Source organism: Cydia splendana, chromosome 8, assembly GCF_910591565.1.
Source record: "Cydia splendana chromosome 8, ilCydSple1.2, whole genome shotgun sequence".
In the NCBI taxonomy this organism is placed as follows: domain Eukaryota; kingdom Metazoa; phylum Arthropoda; class Insecta; order Lepidoptera; family Tortricidae; genus Cydia; species Cydia splendana.
Genome location: NC_085967.1, coordinates 9,431,021 through 9,447,611, shown reverse-complemented (window position 1 = coordinate 9,447,611; position 16,591 = coordinate 9,431,021). Strand labels below are relative to the sequence as shown.

Below are 16,591 nucleotides of genomic sequence, written 5' to 3'. Positions count from 1 at the left end.
CCTCCAAGGATCTTTACATCAGCCGGCCGTCATACAACTGCGACCTTAACTAGATCGTCGGTCCACTTTATTGGGGGGCTTTCTTCTGCTGCGTTCTTCGGTCAGGAGTTGCCACTCAAGCCACCTTTGTCTGTCTGTCTGTCTGCCACTTTATGAATGAATTCCATTCATAATAAGGCCATGCAATTTTGTAGTTTTTTTACATATTTCCGTAAATAAATCATAAATCATTTATTTTTCGTGATAAACTTATTGTACATACAAAAGTAACATGAAAGGTTTAATTATAAATACAAACATAATTACAAATTGTTTACCACGAAATGGGCTCGCCTCAGCATAATGCCGACCCGAGAGTCGGCGCTGCATGGTCTTCCGGCGAGTCCAGTAAATAAGAGTAATAAGAGAAATAAGAGTAAATAGCATGACTTTGTTTATAGGAGTCTGATCTTTTATTATTGTACCATATTAATAAGCGCAGTCGATAGAATTCAGTCTAATACTAACAACGATAGTTTTACATATGTAACGCTCATGCTATGCTAGTCCAAGCGTTCACCTTTAGTCGTGAAAACAGCTGAAATGGAAAACAGGTTTGCAGAGAAATTTACATACCGCTGCGTTTCAATAACTCTCTGAACTTTCAAATACATACTTACTTTGTAACCCTTATCATAGAATAAAGTAGGTACACAGTAGTATTTTATGTGTATTACATTTGTGTTGCTATTACCTATATGATTTGACGTAAGTATTCGTAATATTTAGGTTTAGGTACCTACGATACGAATAGTTGTAGGCATCAATGAGCTAGGAAAGTCGTACGATCGGTTGCGATTTTGGAAGAATAAAAAAACAAAATCAAAGTTAACATCAATTCGTCTTTATTAAACTTTCAATAACTAATACTTTGTACTACAAGATATAGATTCATCGTAACGTTAGCTATGTACAAAATGTTTACGCGCGTAGTTCATATGCATAGTAAAATATTATTCAAGGTCTTATTAAAAAATAATAGTAACAAGTAAGTACACACATAAATGAACATTTAGGCACTGCACTTGTTTCCTCTTCATATCACATTCACAGGCTCTATACAACGAACTCTCGAATATTACTCAATTATTCTAGTAAGCGTTTCCTTCCTTATAACAATAATTAGGTATTAAAGATAGATTTGGATCGGCAAGAGCTCAATCACGTATGAGAATACCCATCTGTGTTGATATTCGTTCAATTATGTAACTTAATTGTAAGGTTTAACATTGAATTTCTGAATACAGACGTTACTGATGCTATTGAAGCTCGGAAATACTAATGCTTTTTTAACGGATGATGACGGATCCGATGCAAGGGTCGTTTTCCGTTGACAAGCTAAAATAGTTACACAGACAATTCTCGCAAATCTCATTATAAAACTAAATAAGGGTACGTAAATGTTAAAACATATTACATACATTATGTTTGAGTTATTGTAGAACCGATTTTTTACATACATACTTATAATTTATAGAAATAATAATATTGATAGAATGGGTTGTACAATAATCAATTACAACTTATTGCAGGTCCAATATTAGTATTATTGCATTAGATACATAGAATATAATAGTACCCATGCTTTTCTCTAACATCGTCAATTGAGAACAATATTTATTTTGCCAAGCGGAAATATAGGTAGAAACACGTAGAAAAACAACAGATACGATGAATCGGCAATGGACACAGTGTAAAAGGGCGAATAATTTCATGAAATCGACTGGAATGGAATTTATTGTAAAGTTTACAAGCACTCTAGCGGATTGCTACATATTCAAATCAAATCGGAGGCGGGCGAGCAGATAGGTTCATTTTATTACGTTGCACGTGTCCAGGTGCATTAATTTTCGATTCGCGCACCGTTTATTCTGTACAATGTTTTTTTTTTGGCCTTTCAGTTGAGATCGGACAGCACACAACAAACAGCAAATGAAGTTTTATAGGTCATATAGGCACAAACTGTTTTATTTTAGCGTATGTTTTAAAGGAAACATTTAGATACTTTTGGGTTGTACGAGAAAAGAGGTATTTGTTAATGTTATGTTAATGTTATGTTACTACTATCCGGGACGTGGGCATCAAGCCACTTTACCTTATATCCTTTGATCTTAAATACAGCAATTTACATGTTTATGGGTGATTCACCTGAGGCAACAGGGCCGAGTACTTAAAAGGAACCGTGTAAGTGCTTGCTTAGAAACTAGAGTTAGTCATGGCACCATTTTGCCTTTACAAAGGCTACGTGAACCGTTTTTCAGGGGGCGTAAGACATCTGACATAAAACCACATACTCGTAGTCCGCATAGCTTCGTAACTGGACTAAAGTTTTAATTAAATACTCTGCAACGAAACGTTTATTGATTTTTAATTTTAACAACCAATGTTGCTACTCCATTGTCCTTTTATTGACCTTAATATTCTATAACTTTGACCCCAATCGCATTAGGGACTATTGAAACAATCAGTGCCGACGCAGACTAAAGACCATTGTCCTCAAAATGTGATGGATTAATTTGTCCTTTAACATTTTGAAGAATAATTTTGCGCGAAATTGAACACATGATATGCTTTAATACAATTTGGAAACATGATTAACTATGCTGAGCTGATATTATGAAGTGTCTCTTCTATTATGTTTAATACTATTAGGTGCTCGTGGAGGAAAGTGAAAATTGAAAAGTCCTTTCGAATGGACAAACTGTAACGTTTCTTTGATGCAAAAGTTTATATAATCCATAGACTCTAGATCGAAATGTCTTCAGTCCTCATTCCACAATGGTTTGGATCGATGAACTGAAACTGAGGACTAAATGATTAACAAATTTCGACTCTTATATTATATTGACAAAGCAAACTTTTTTAATCCAATCTACGGGCTCATCTCGTTAGTAGACGGGGTTTTACTTAGCTCACTAACTGATTATGAAACGTTTTCTGTAGGTAATACTTCACTTTTACATTTTAGTTATTATAATAAGTACCCATAACTGATAAAGTTTTCCTTTTAACATTGGCACGTTGTTTAATTGCATACTTATTTTCCTTATTTGGCAAATCTGACATAAAATACACTTTAGAAAGTACAATTTCGACTTTTTCATAAAAATATCAATTTATACATTTACAGGAAGACCACATAGAAATTACTATTTATACACGTCCAGTTATTGAAATAGTATAGTTTTGAAATATAGAGATCAAATTCAAAAACGTGTAATTAAGTTTATAATCTACCTAAAAATATTTAAAGTCGTACACCTAAATACCTCGACGCGAAGACAGTTGTGGTAATAGGTACGTATCTACAGATTATGTATTGTCTAGATAATATGTATTATAGGTACGCGCGAAGCGGTACGGGTCCATATGTATACAACAATTTAGCTATAGATATGCTTTTTCTTGCTTTGATCAAAATACATTTCAGTAATACAGGGTCCCTAGTAATAAGATGTATATTTAACTTTAATTGATTGCATTACAACTTAACTTAAAAATAACAGTAGGGACTCAAATCTTAGAATAGTTACGAGTAGGTAATACTGTCATAAACTCAACATACCTCTCACGTTATTTCTTAAATCTAATAAGTACAAGTGACTAGAGATTTTTCAAATAGAACTCACATTCTGTTAATAATAGTAAGTTAAACAATCAAGATAATGATATGTACACAATCGTATTGTAAACATGAACGAGGTTCCATCAGTATTTAGACTTTGTTGAACAAAGACATCATTGGGCTTAAAATTAAACTGATATAAATTAGTAATTTATCTTCTACATCTAATAGAGTCTCTTCGAGGCCTAGCTACGTTAATTGTAAGTATCGAAACATCATCACATTGACCCAAGGTTGATTTAATCGCGATTGATTAAATCTATTTGGTAAATAATTTACATCAAAGTTCTAAAGACTAATGAGCACAATATTAAACACGACATCGCGGAAATGGAATTGTCTTCAGTAAACTTAACTGTTAATATTAAACTTAAGGCTGCGAGTGCTGGGCAGCGAGGTCGAGAGCAGCCGCTCCGTCTCGTCGCTCAAATCACTTGCAGAATACCTATTCCTTTTCATATTACTTATTTTTGCGTCTTGTCGCTCCAGTTTTTTCACTTCAGGCTGTATATCGATGTCTTTGACGCTTTCGCTGAGGCTTCTGTTGAGTTCGAAATTTTCGCTTGCTGTACTTGAAGGGGTTTGGCTGCCGTTCTCTGATTCTACGATTTGTTCCAGCGTGCTCGGTCTGCGACTCCGAGGGTCATAGTAGTCGACCGCGGAAGGTGCCGGCGCTAGTGTCGTCACCGGTTCGAGGCCAAGCAAGAGCATCACCGTGGCAGGGTGCTCAAGGATGTATTGTGTAATGGAATGAAGGAAGGGTTCCGTCTGCGTGTGACGGTGTACTTTCAAACGGTCAGGCGTGCTCGGCCGTTCTTGCTGTGGAGAGTAATTCTGTTATGACTCTCCATACCTCAACTAATACCTATTTTGCCTATATATAAAATATAATAAAAATATCTATTGAAACGAACTCAATCTCTATTGAAACTATGGTATTTTGCACCACATACACCAATTATAATAGCCTTAATTTTGTTTTGGTTTTATTTAAATTATGTGCCATATATACCTGATCCCAGCAGAAGACGTCAGGAGGATGGCTACAGCTGCGCGCGAGTTGATTGGGAGGAGTATTCCACTGCAGGTTGGGATTCGAATGCGCCGAGTGCCAGCCGGCCGGCGGCGCTGCCGTCATCTCCTGCAATGCTTGTATTGCATGCCGTACCTATCACATATCATACGTTAAAATGGGCAATAAATTGAATAAACTGAAAGCGATTTCGACATATATACTAATTGCCCAAGTTTATAAGTGCCCCTTTTTAAAGAACGGTAAATATGAATGAAAAATAATAAAACCTGGTTGGATTTATTAGCGTTCGTGTTAATCAATATATCTTTGGTTCGTGCAAACTTTTTTAAGAAATACTATGTATGAATCTGATAGAAGATAGACAGTTAATGTAGTTACCTATTGACAGTAATGATAGATTGAAGCCATGGTCCATCGAGCAAAACATTTACATTCACTGATAAAATATGACGAAAACAAAGCGATTTGCTTATGTTATCAAATGATAGGTACCCTTATCTAATACTGATTCATTGTCTCGTCGCTTATCATAAAATAGGTCAACATAAAGTTAATGGCGTATGACATCATTGTTTGACTTACCTCCATGCTGAGCGCGGCCACGTCGTGATGCAAGCTCGATACCTGTGTGTCGAGTCTATCTACAGAAGACCGCGTGTTGTACACTTCTAAATTTAATCCCTCCAATGAATCGGCTTTCGTAATTTTAGGCGTTGCAACAGAACGCTGTCTTTCTATTCTCTCCCGTAATTCCCTGTGCGTTAATCGCTGTCCGTCTGGTCTGGAATATGTAAAAATAATTTATGCGAAAACGGTGTAAACAAAACACTTATAGCGACCATCTATCCAGCTGTTCTAATTAGGACAAGTGCTCTTGCTCCACTGAAAGCCTTAGAGAAAGTTAGGGGTACCTAATCAAAACTATGTTTGAAGCTTGTATTACACTACAATTAAAATACAAAAAAAACTTTGAATGCCAATCGTTTTTATTTAAGAAGCTAACGAAAGTCTAAGATAGCTGTCCTCACTGACTTATTCAAAATGCATTCTGTATTATAACTGAGGAAATCATGTTCTACTTAATACAATAATCGGTCATAATGTTTGGCATGTATCTACCTATCTACCTTTGTCTGGAATAAGCTAACCACATTAATTAACTAGATTTAACGGTTTGTACAGCTTTGATCATTCTAGATAACGGTTACGTTTCTATATCATGCAGAGCTTGTTAGTTGTCTGTCGATAACAAATACCTAATGGAATCGTGAATTTAATACAACTTGCTTGTACAATATTAGTTCATGTTAGTGTTTACAACTATTTTATTGGGAGTCGCTGAAGTCACACAGCGAGTTTCTCCGGAGTTACTTACTAGTTTAATTAAATGAATATCTGAAATAGCTGACGTTCTTCGAGTTTTTAGATGAGTTCATTAGTTTCAATGATTACCTGAATTTAAGAAGGCGAGGACTATTAGTGATGCTAGAAGGCGGTGGCTTAATTTTAGGGGAAAGACCTTCCTCTGCTATAAGTTCATCATCTTCTGAAATGGAAGGCAGCGTAAGGGAGGGGTGGCCATTGCCGTCTGACTCTTGCTCTGCTTCGTAGCCTTCTCGAAGGTTATAAGTGAGATCGTGCTGGATATCCTGAATGAACTCTTGCTGGTATTCTGGATAGAGTCGAAGGACTTCTGCTAAACCATTCATAGCTATACACTTTAAATCACAATATGTGAGAGCCTGAAATAAGACATAGTCAAGTAAGATAATGCTAGAAACCTACATCTAAGACCATCATTTTGAAAGTAAATAAATAGTTATTCATACCTTAACGTCGCTACTAGATTTCACGATGACCGAGTCTTGGTTGTTATTTTGTGACTGTCCCATATTGTATGCATGTAAATGCGCATTCATATCACAGCCCACCAAGTCTCCTTTGCCTGTTTACCGAATAAATAAACGCGTGATAATTCGGACACCAAAAACAAGCAGAGCTGTTGAATTAATTGATACTTACCTAGAATAGCGACGACCATATCGTTTTGCATTACTTCCATTGAACCGTTGCAAATGTAATAAATGTATGTGAGCGCATCGCCTTTATGGACGAGGTACTCGCCAGGAGCGCAAAAGTTGTTACGAATGTGCAACGATAGTAGCTTTAAGCATCCTTGGGACGCCGACTCGAAAATTGGAAGCGATAGGATCTCTCGATGCAAATGTAATGAAACATCGCCTCTCAGCTCTTCAGGGAATTCCTTTAGAGTCTGAAAAATAAAATAAATACTATAACGAGCTTTATGCGAATTTTATTCACTTCGTTTACGACTTCAAAGCGACTGGACAGTGGCATTAAATTTACATCCATCTCTCAAACATGCTTAAGATTTACCGAGGAAAAAAGAAAATTCTCGCGTAGAGAAAAATCTTGTAATCCTTTTAGAAGACGCCTGAGATCCATTTAATAAACATTAAATTAAAACCAAAATATTATTTTGCTAATCCGCGAAAAGATAACGTGCTAGTCAATCAGTGCTAACCCGTTATACTTACTTGCGTATTTTTACATGCAATTAATATTCCCACCCTCCCACCGCAAAAATAAATACGCAAATAAATATAACAAACCACCACCAAAAGAATAAACCTCGACACGTGTTTCGCCTCTCTACGAGGCATCCTCAGGAGTTGTTGACGGTCTGACGCCCGGCAACGGAATGACCTGTCTAGAATGGTCGGCCATATTTATACCTTGACCACTCCCCCTACCGTGCAAGTGTGAGAGAGATGGAAAAATTCGTAATAACGGCGATGACGCAACAATTACGAATTACGAATTTTTCCATCTCACTCACACTTGCACGGTAGGGGGAGTGGTCAAGGTATAAATATGGCCGACCATTCTAGACAGGTCATTCCGTTGCCGGGCGTCAGACCGTCAACAACTCCTGAGGATGCCTCGTAGAGAGGCGAAACACGTGTCGAGGTTTATTCTTTTGGTGGTGGTTTGTTATATTTATTTGCGTATTTATTTTTGCGGTGGGAGGGTGGGAATATTAATTGCATGTAAAAATACGCAAGTAAGTATAACGGGTTAGCACTGATTGACTAGCACGTTATCTTTTCGCGGATTAGCAAAATAATATTTTGGTTTTAATTAGTATGGATTTCCGCAAAGTAACGCCTGATTCTATTCACTATAAACATTAAAGTTCGTTCTTTGAGAGAATTACGGTAGATTATACTGGTTGGTGTGTTGCGTTGACTTACCTCGTGAATATCAATCCCGTGGTTGAGGGACCACATGGTTTGGAAGTAGTCTTGCATGCGTTGCTTGAGTTCCTTGGGGACTTGATTGATGATGAGGAAATCCTTCAAGTCGCGCCACTTGCTCTGATACATGGACCGGCGCGAGTACATTCTTTGAATAATGGCGGTTACATTACCGAACACAACGGCGTGCATGAGTGCTACAGGGTGGAGAAATAGTAGACTGTACAATGAGAGCTTAAAATTATCCATGATTTTTGGGGCAATTTATCGGTTAGTTAAGGGATTCGTATTTTCAGTCTATATCAATTAAAAATATTGCATTTAGTCTGTATAACCAATAATATGACAGAAATAAGTACAGACTAATATTGATTGACTTATAACTTATATTTAACTTATTATAGTATTCATATGGTACAATAGTAAAAGCTTACCTCCTATGAGCATAGTAAGGATGCTAAATACTTTCTCAGGTAAAGTGTTAGCGGAGACGTTTCCAAAGCCAACGCTGGTGAGAGAAGAGCAAGTGAAGTACAGCGCGGTGACGTAGCTCTCACTGTGTGATATCTCAGGCACCGGCACTTTCAGCCGCTCCGCCAAATTGTTTATCCATCCTGTATAAGTACCAAGAAATCGATTACACGCATTAAAATAACCTCCACGTACCTACATTCGCGCTTTGGGTTAATCGAAAATTAACCTATTTAAAATCAACATGAGTATTTATGGTTTTCGTAAATATTAGGTACCTATATTGTTTGGGAAGGGAGGGGCTATAAAATGCACTTAAATAATGTGATGTCTGAGTACCTTTATAATGAGCTGTTTGTTCCATTTCACTTGGAAAAAAGTGCAATACCCCACACACGGAGCTTTTTAGAGTTTAGTAAAGTATTAATTATTAAAGTAGAGAGGGGGGTGAGAAGGGATTTTAAGGCTACTGCTACAAAAATAATGTATTCCAATTTAAAATGGAGCTATAGTAATACGCATAATAAAAAAAAATCGACGCAACAATCTTCCAAAATCACCTTTTTATGAAAACCCCTCTCACCCCAAATACGAGGCACTACGGGGTGAGGTGGGTTTTCCTCTTTATCGTCAAAGTTATGAAATGGAACTACCAAAATAAAATTAAAACTAAAATACAAACGTCCGGAACACATATGGGTCTATATTGGGTCGCATAATAATTGATTGTCCGAATGTAATGTTACGCATAAAACTCATTTCGCATAATTGTTATTGTGCTGAAACTAATAACATTTCTGAACAATTATAAAACAACCCTAACCTAACCTACCCTATTCTACACAACCTATGTAAAATATTATCGAAAATACTCTTTGTTTCAGCTGGAGAAAAATTATGCGAAACGAATTTTATGCGTAACATTACATTAGGACTATCAATTATTATGCGACGAGATCGGCACCCATATGGGGCACTATGCAAAAACCATAATTAATCACTCGATATTCATTATTTATTTTACTATACTTATTAAAAATGTCTGATTCAAATTTATTAGGTATTTAATTATGTATTAGGGCAAGGCTAACCTTTACAATTTACCGTTTAATAAACCCACATCATTAAGTAATAAAATCTAATCAAAGTCAAAAGTGTGAAGGGAAAGTACCTAAGTAAATTGATTTACGTGGGTATATACGGCGTAATTAAACGATATTTTGTTACAAAAACCGAGGTAATGATGGCGGAATCGCGCGAGTTCACGCTACATTACACGAAGATAATTAAGAGTTATGATATTAGCATTAAGCTCAAATTTCAGAGTTTACTTCTTGTATTATATAACACTTGCCCCTATTCATTGGGAAGCCAACACATCTTGTGTATTAATTTATGGCAACAACTTTGTATTTGATTTAATTTATATAATAATAATATATATATACCGGGTGTGGCCTGTAATATGAGCAAAAAATTAAACAGTATGCTGTACTCCACATACTGACTAACATTTGTTCAGCGACTTTTAAAAATAACTTGGGGTTTGATTTTTAATACACTTTAAAATTTATTCTAAGACGCAATGTATTGCGAATTTTGTTATGTTTAAGGCGTGACAAGCAACGTCAATTACAATGATATGGCGTGGCGATGGCGTCCATTGAAGATAATATTTATTTTGTATGAAAGTTAGGGAGTCTAAATACTTCATAATTTTTAAAAGTTGTTGAACAAAAGTGTCACCGTTTGAGGAGTACAATCTATGTTTTAATTATTTGCTCATGTTACAGGCCACACCCGGTATATATATATATATATATATATATATATATATATATATATATATATATATATAGACTCGTTTTGCTCAAGTTATGTAATATATCGTTTTGACTGAACATCGACCAAACAGTGTTAATATTTATTTACAGTAGGTTTGAAACGTTTAACAAGCGATATGTTCTCATGATTATGAACATTCCATTCCCTTTTAAAATGATTCATCAGTCCCTGGCGATACCGTCCCGATCACAGATATTTCTATTTAGTTTCGATTGTGCCAAGCGAGAACGTACATACTGGGGCAAGTATTTACATACCTAGATCCCAGCTCTCGTTTCTGTGATTTTCAATTTCCTTTTCGGCGATAATGAACCAGATACAAGCGAGCCAGTGCGCGACGAGCGAGAATGACAACATCAAAAGTGTTAAAATGAGGGCCGAGTATTGCGAGTATCGGTCCATCTTCTGCAGCAGCCTCGCCAAGCGTAACAACCTCGTGAGCTTCACTAAATGCACGTTCCCGTGAGTAGATTCCTGCATCAAACATCAACATTTATTCAGCAAATAGGCCACAAGGGCACTTTTACACGTCAACATTGAATTACATACAAGCAAAAATAATAACATCAACAATTTTATAAAATAAAACTAACAATTCAATCTAACGTATTACAATTACTAAGAGATGTATATGGTCTCTTAATGTCGAATTACATACAAAATACAGATACAAAACACAAAAAAATCTATAATATTTAGAGGTGTAAATGTCTCTAGGTGTCAGAACTATAAGATTGTATAGTTTATCAAGTTATCCTTAGAGATGTATAGGGTCTCCAAGAGTCAATATCCTGTATAATTAATACATTAATTAAGAGAAAAGAAACATACGAGAGCAGAATGAGGCGTCTCACTGTAATTAATTAATAAAAATAAAGTTACTAAGTATAATAGCTTGTGTTAGCTTAAGCTACCAGTCTCCACAAACAGCACCCGTTCACGAGTATGACGCGTATGACTATGACGCGTATGCAACATAGTTAACTGCAGTGTTTGCCCTACTTACGCTTACAAACGTTTTAAATCAAGTTACATTGTCATTCGCAAACGTGACCGACTCGACACGGCGAGAAACGACCCGGTGGAGTTCTTAGTTTAAGCGATAATTCATTTAAATAACGACGCTTAAATTAATTAGTCGGCTTGGCGACTCAGCTTACCGCGCCGCTGTACACGTCGGACGCGTAAAGTAGGTCAAAGGGAAGCGCGGCCAGAAGATCCACCACGAACCACGACCTTAAATAATTAAAAGCTATTGCCTTAGAATCCGACACCACCTCTCCTTTTTTGCTTACAAAAGTTGTTCGGAAGTTAAGTAGTATATCTGAAATGTGAACAAAACATTTTAAAGGGCTTGTAAAAGTTTCAAGGAAGATTAGTTTGCAAAGAAATTCTCATACCGACAATAAATAAAGCTTCAACCACAACGTCAGATGTGACGCTGATCCTGGGATGACCTTCATCAACGAAGCTGGCGTTGTACGGTACCACGACCGCAACGTAGAACGTGGCTATAAGTATCAGCCAGTCCCAAAATGTTTTGAATACGCCATAATGTGATATTATAAATTTAGATTTTTTGATAGCGGACGTTTTGTATTCAGGCAGCGGCGGGTCGGATGAGTGAAGCAGGTTCTGAAAGGATAAGTAGACTTCCATTGTGGGCTCATGATACAAACCGGAGTACGGCGGTGTAATGTAACAGTTTAGGTACTTCAAAGTTACCTTACTAACATTGTTTAGTTTAATTTTGCTCTTCGTTTTTTCCGGTTTATAATGTCCTGAAAGCTGATAAAGTACCGCTCTAGATCGCCGTCTGCCCATGTTGGCAGGCGACGGCGCTTCTGGGTCCAAATTGCCATTCGGGTCTGGAAGTAGGCAACTAGATTCAGCGCGGAACCGGGCGCCCAAGAGTGCCGCTGCGGGTACAAATGGGGATAACGCTAGAGTGACCACGCCAGCCGAAGGCCGCACCGCGGCTCCTGTACGCATAAACCACCCTGTTACCATCTTGATATCATTCGAGCATCACAAACGAAATCTTTTGACTATATTACCATGTCTAGTTACATTTTACGCCATCCAGGGTTTTCTTTAAATCTATTTTAGTTTGATTCTAGAAAGAGAATTCGCAAAGACTTACTCGCTTACAAGATAACTCTATTTTATTAAATTCATGTTGATACCCTGTAGACCCAGAGTACCCTGAAGATAAATCATAATGTTTAGCTCTGGCAATAAATAAGATATTGTACCGTGCGGTTCTATTGAGTGGAATTTTCTTTCTAGATATTTATCGCGAAAACCCTGCAATGCGAAATGTCGCCAGCGAAGCTGATGAAGGCGATGATTGGAAAAAATTCACAAAAAATATAATTAACGCATATGAAACTGACTTTGTGAATAACTACTTGCTACTAATATTAAATGATTTGTGTCGTCATAAAATTTTCTAAATAATGTGTATGTAAATGTGTGCATAAATAACTAACATGCCGAAAGATTAGATAGTGCACACGAGTTTTCATGCGAAGTTACAGCTTATTATAACTACAAGTAGGTACATTATTGAAATCTGCAGACAACATACTTATATGTGTCACATGCATTAGGATCATAAAATGACCATAAATGATATCATTTATATTAAGTTACACGTGTTTTGCGATTAACTATATAAAAACGATCATCAATTCAGTTATTTATTTACAAAAATAATGGTTATATGTATAGGTACAATCGGCTACAAAATTTGAGTTATCCAATGTTAAAAGATAATGTCAGAAATGTTAGGTCGCGACTGTAAATACAAATGGGCCGACATTATACTTTAACATAGTAGAGGTTAATAATCGACAAAATTTATCATGGTAGGTATAGAGAATAATTAAAACGCTGAACAAAAAGTTAATAAAGCTATTAAAATGCGCTTATAACTGCAAAACAATGAACGCTCTTTTTGCATAATACTGGCGACATACATAACTTAAATATTTAAAGTTTGAAAAAGATTATAAAATAGGCACGTCATAGAATAGAAAGACAGGGTGGTTTTAAACAAAGCACGAACCAACTTACATATACAACAATATTTATGTGTAAAGTGTGTCTATACAATCAAGATTCACTGAAGCCAGACCTACTTAAGGTTGTCAAAAAGAGATTTTAAAGTGGTACATTAACATAAATACTATACGTGGATACTATTACATTTACTTTGTAGATAAAATGACATTTAGGTACTTCATCTTCAGATTGAACTAGTATACTTTTTTTAATTCTTCGTATTACAAGTAGGTAGTCTGTATAAATCGGTATATTGGCTTTAAGATATAGGTAATCGATAGAAGTAACGTGAGTTTTATTAAAAAGGCTAGTGTTGTGTCGACGTGTGCTGCACTACTCTAACTACAAACAAGTTCTATGAATACCAACACTCCAAATCGAACTTTACCGTGCGGTGATGCTCAACTCGCTACGGCCAACGGGAGTCTATGAGGGACCTCAAGCTAACGCTATTAACCGCACTAGAACACGTGCCCAGCAAAGGTTATCATCGCAAATGCACAAACGTCAGCGTCAAACACTATATAAGTACTCAGCAATATGTATTATATTATATTCACAAAAACGCCTTACAACAAGGCGACGAGAACAAAGAAATGGTTTCACGCGTAAATCTTTGTAGCTTGCAGGTTCTTTAGAATGATCTCAAGTAAAATGTCGAGGATACTTACCGCTGTCGAACTCCTCATTAGTGGTCATAGCGGCCATCTTGGTGTTAGTGATGTCCTTGAACGAGGCGAGGAATAAAACCACTTCACGTTTTTCATTCTTAATTGGAACAATGTCGAGCAAACACCAAAAGGGAGAACCTGTGAATATAAATAAATGTTCATTTCGGTACGACTTAATTGAAATTCAAAAGCTAAAAGGCGTGCCTTTGCATTAACTATGCATGCGAGTATCTGACGTAGGTTACAGTCACATTCACACTAAACAACTGTATAGAGCTAACGCGATATTTAATCTATTAGGGATATATTTGCGGACTAATACTCGTAGATTTTGTATATTATAATATATAGTTAGATAACTATGTAATAACTATATGCGAGTTTTCTTACAGTCATTAAAAGTGGCGATAGCAAACAGTTTCCCAGTTGTACGCAGCATCGGAGCACCAGCTTGTAAAATTTAATTTTGTCGAATGGAATCGTAAACCCCTTATTGGTTATTGTTTACGATTGTAGCGTGGACGAAGCTTTGCATAGCTGTTACTGCCAGAATCCAGTCTGGTTTAGTTTTTCACAAGCCTAAATTTATTTCTGACACTCATTAAGGGATATTGCCCTCGTTAAAAATGTAATGAAACTGACGACGTCAAAGAGAAAGGATCGTATTTTATAAATTGCTTTCCCCATTCGACCCCCAATCAAACATCCAGTGCCTTTTAAAGTGGAAATCAAAAGTAGCCCTGACTCGTGATACGTGCTTTTTAATTGATACGAATCAATATAACGGGGTTGCGAGCTCTTATATTTATGAGGAGTTTTATGTTCAGAATGTAAACAAGCAACGGCGAAAGCCGAGATTGAGTGAGCATTACACGAACATGGCGCGTAGGTAATAAGTAAAGGAGTGTTGAATGAATTCGTGAACATGAAATTCCTGAAACACGGGCATAAAACGCTTTTTCATAGCGACGTGGAGCACACTTTCTGCGGAGCGAATAGCACTGAAGAACCAAATTAGTGTTTACTTTTTCAGAAAGCTAAGAGTTACTCGACTTTTGAAATTGCTGGAATATCGAAGTCTATCGGATAATAAAGTGATCCAGTTTTACTTTGGTATTTGAAAAATATTTATAGAATCTGTATAAAAATATTTATAAAATGAACTTAGGATTTTAAGTTCTTTAAAAAAATGTATAAGTATTACTTATACATAATTACAATTTTGTCGGAGGGGTGCTGACCTGCGGTGAGTGTGGACGTACATTCACCGCAAAAATAGGCTACGTCAGTCACCTGAGAGCTCACGATCGTCGCTCTCACTAGCCAGTAAATACCCAGTCGCCGAGGCCGAAACCGGCTAGGACAGGATGATAATGGTCACGAATTCAAAAACAATAAGAAAAAGTTTGTCCATGGAACTTGGAACTGATCTGATGATTCAGTCGGAGGAAGATAACCAAAAGAACTCGTAGATTGCAAAACGTAAACATATTGAGATTAGGCTCATTAGAAAGGTATTGAGAAGTACCTGATAGAAATGTAAAGGAGAGGAAGTTCAGTCATCAAATAAAAGTGGTAGGTACAAAAAAAAGTAACTTTTTCATGCCTCTTTACGATATTTTATATAACATTGTATATAGGTACCTAAATGTAGTACACCAAAACAAGAATAAAAAGGGGTACATTTTGTATTAAAAAATTCAGTAGAATGTGTGCTAATTTTTATTGCTCTGGACGCTTGAATAATACACTTGAGGGTTCGATTTGAGTTCAGAAGCGTTTCTTTTTATGAGGTTTCTTACATGTCGGAGAAAATCCTAATGTATTCTTAAAATGCGGGCAATAAGTACCATGAAGTGGAAACCGAGACGGGGTATACCGGCAGCCGTTCGGCTCCAATTTCATAGAAATACCGCAAATCGATGTACAGGCTAGCCATTTGGCACACGTATACATACTAGAGGTCAAAACAAAATTTTTGACCCGCAGTTCCTAAAAAAATTACCCTTAGTGCTGAGTCATTGTTTTGTTTGTATGGGAAAAAACAAAATTTTTTTTCGAAACCGATCGTGTGTGGTATTATATGAAAGGGATTTTTGAGGCGGGTCTAAAAATATACCACATCATTACATTTCAGCCATTTTTTTTAAATTAAAAAAAAATAATTTTCAAAACATACTTAGTTTGGGCTCCTCCAGATACGATATGGCTGATTTTTTTTGTACAATATACTACAAATGATACGTGATATCCTCATATCTAACCCTAAAAAACCAATTTCAAAAATAATTACATTTAGTATTTTTTTTAATTTTTCAAATTTTACTAAGTGATAAAGTTCTACTTCAGTGCCTATTTTACGAGACTTATGGAACTGTACTGCAGATACGGTGCATATTAATCATAAAATAATACGTAATATCCATATATCCAACGGGGAATACCTCTTTAACCCTTTTTGTGTCACTTAGTAAAATTGAAAAATTAAAAAAAAAAACTAAATGAAATAATTTTCAAAATTGCTTTATTGCGGTTAGATATGAGGATATTACGTATCATT

At 36.2% G+C, this 16,591-nt stretch overlaps 1 protein-coding gene across 4 annotated transcripts in view; it reads right to left on the bottom strand.

Annotated features, from left to right (window-relative positions):
- Positions 1–867: 867 nt before the first annotated feature.
- Positions 868–16,591, bottom strand: part of LOC134792785 (potassium voltage-gated channel subfamily H member 8-like) — a 179,291-nt gene continuing 163,567 nt past the window's right edge. For 2 of the 4 annotated variants that reach the window (XM_063764123.1, XM_063764122.1), the window contains exons 5-17: positions 14,032–14,169; positions 12,029–12,276; positions 11,695–11,929; positions 11,455–11,618; positions 10,552–10,768; positions 8,413–8,592; positions 7,976–8,175; positions 6,723–6,972; positions 6,530–6,645; positions 6,153–6,442; positions 5,283–5,481; positions 4,677–4,832; positions 868–4,483 (exon numbers count right to left, since the gene is read on the bottom strand). In XM_063764123.1, coding sequence (XP_063620193.1) covers positions 4,016–4,483; positions 4,677–4,832; positions 5,283–5,481; positions 6,153–6,442; positions 6,530–6,645; positions 6,723–6,972; positions 7,976–8,175; positions 8,413–8,592; positions 10,552–10,768; positions 11,455–11,618; positions 11,695–11,929; positions 12,029–12,276; positions 14,032–14,169 — 2,861 coding nt within the window. In that variant the 3' untranslated portion in view covers positions 868–4,015. The remainder of the gene's footprint in view (positions 4,484–4,676; positions 4,833–5,282; positions 5,482–6,152; positions 6,443–6,529; positions 6,646–6,722; positions 6,973–7,975; positions 8,176–8,412; positions 8,593–10,551; positions 10,769–11,454; positions 11,619–11,694; positions 11,930–12,028; positions 12,277–14,031; positions 14,170–16,591) is intronic. The other 2 variants (XM_063764124.1, XM_063764125.1) reach the window with 2 other exon arrangements.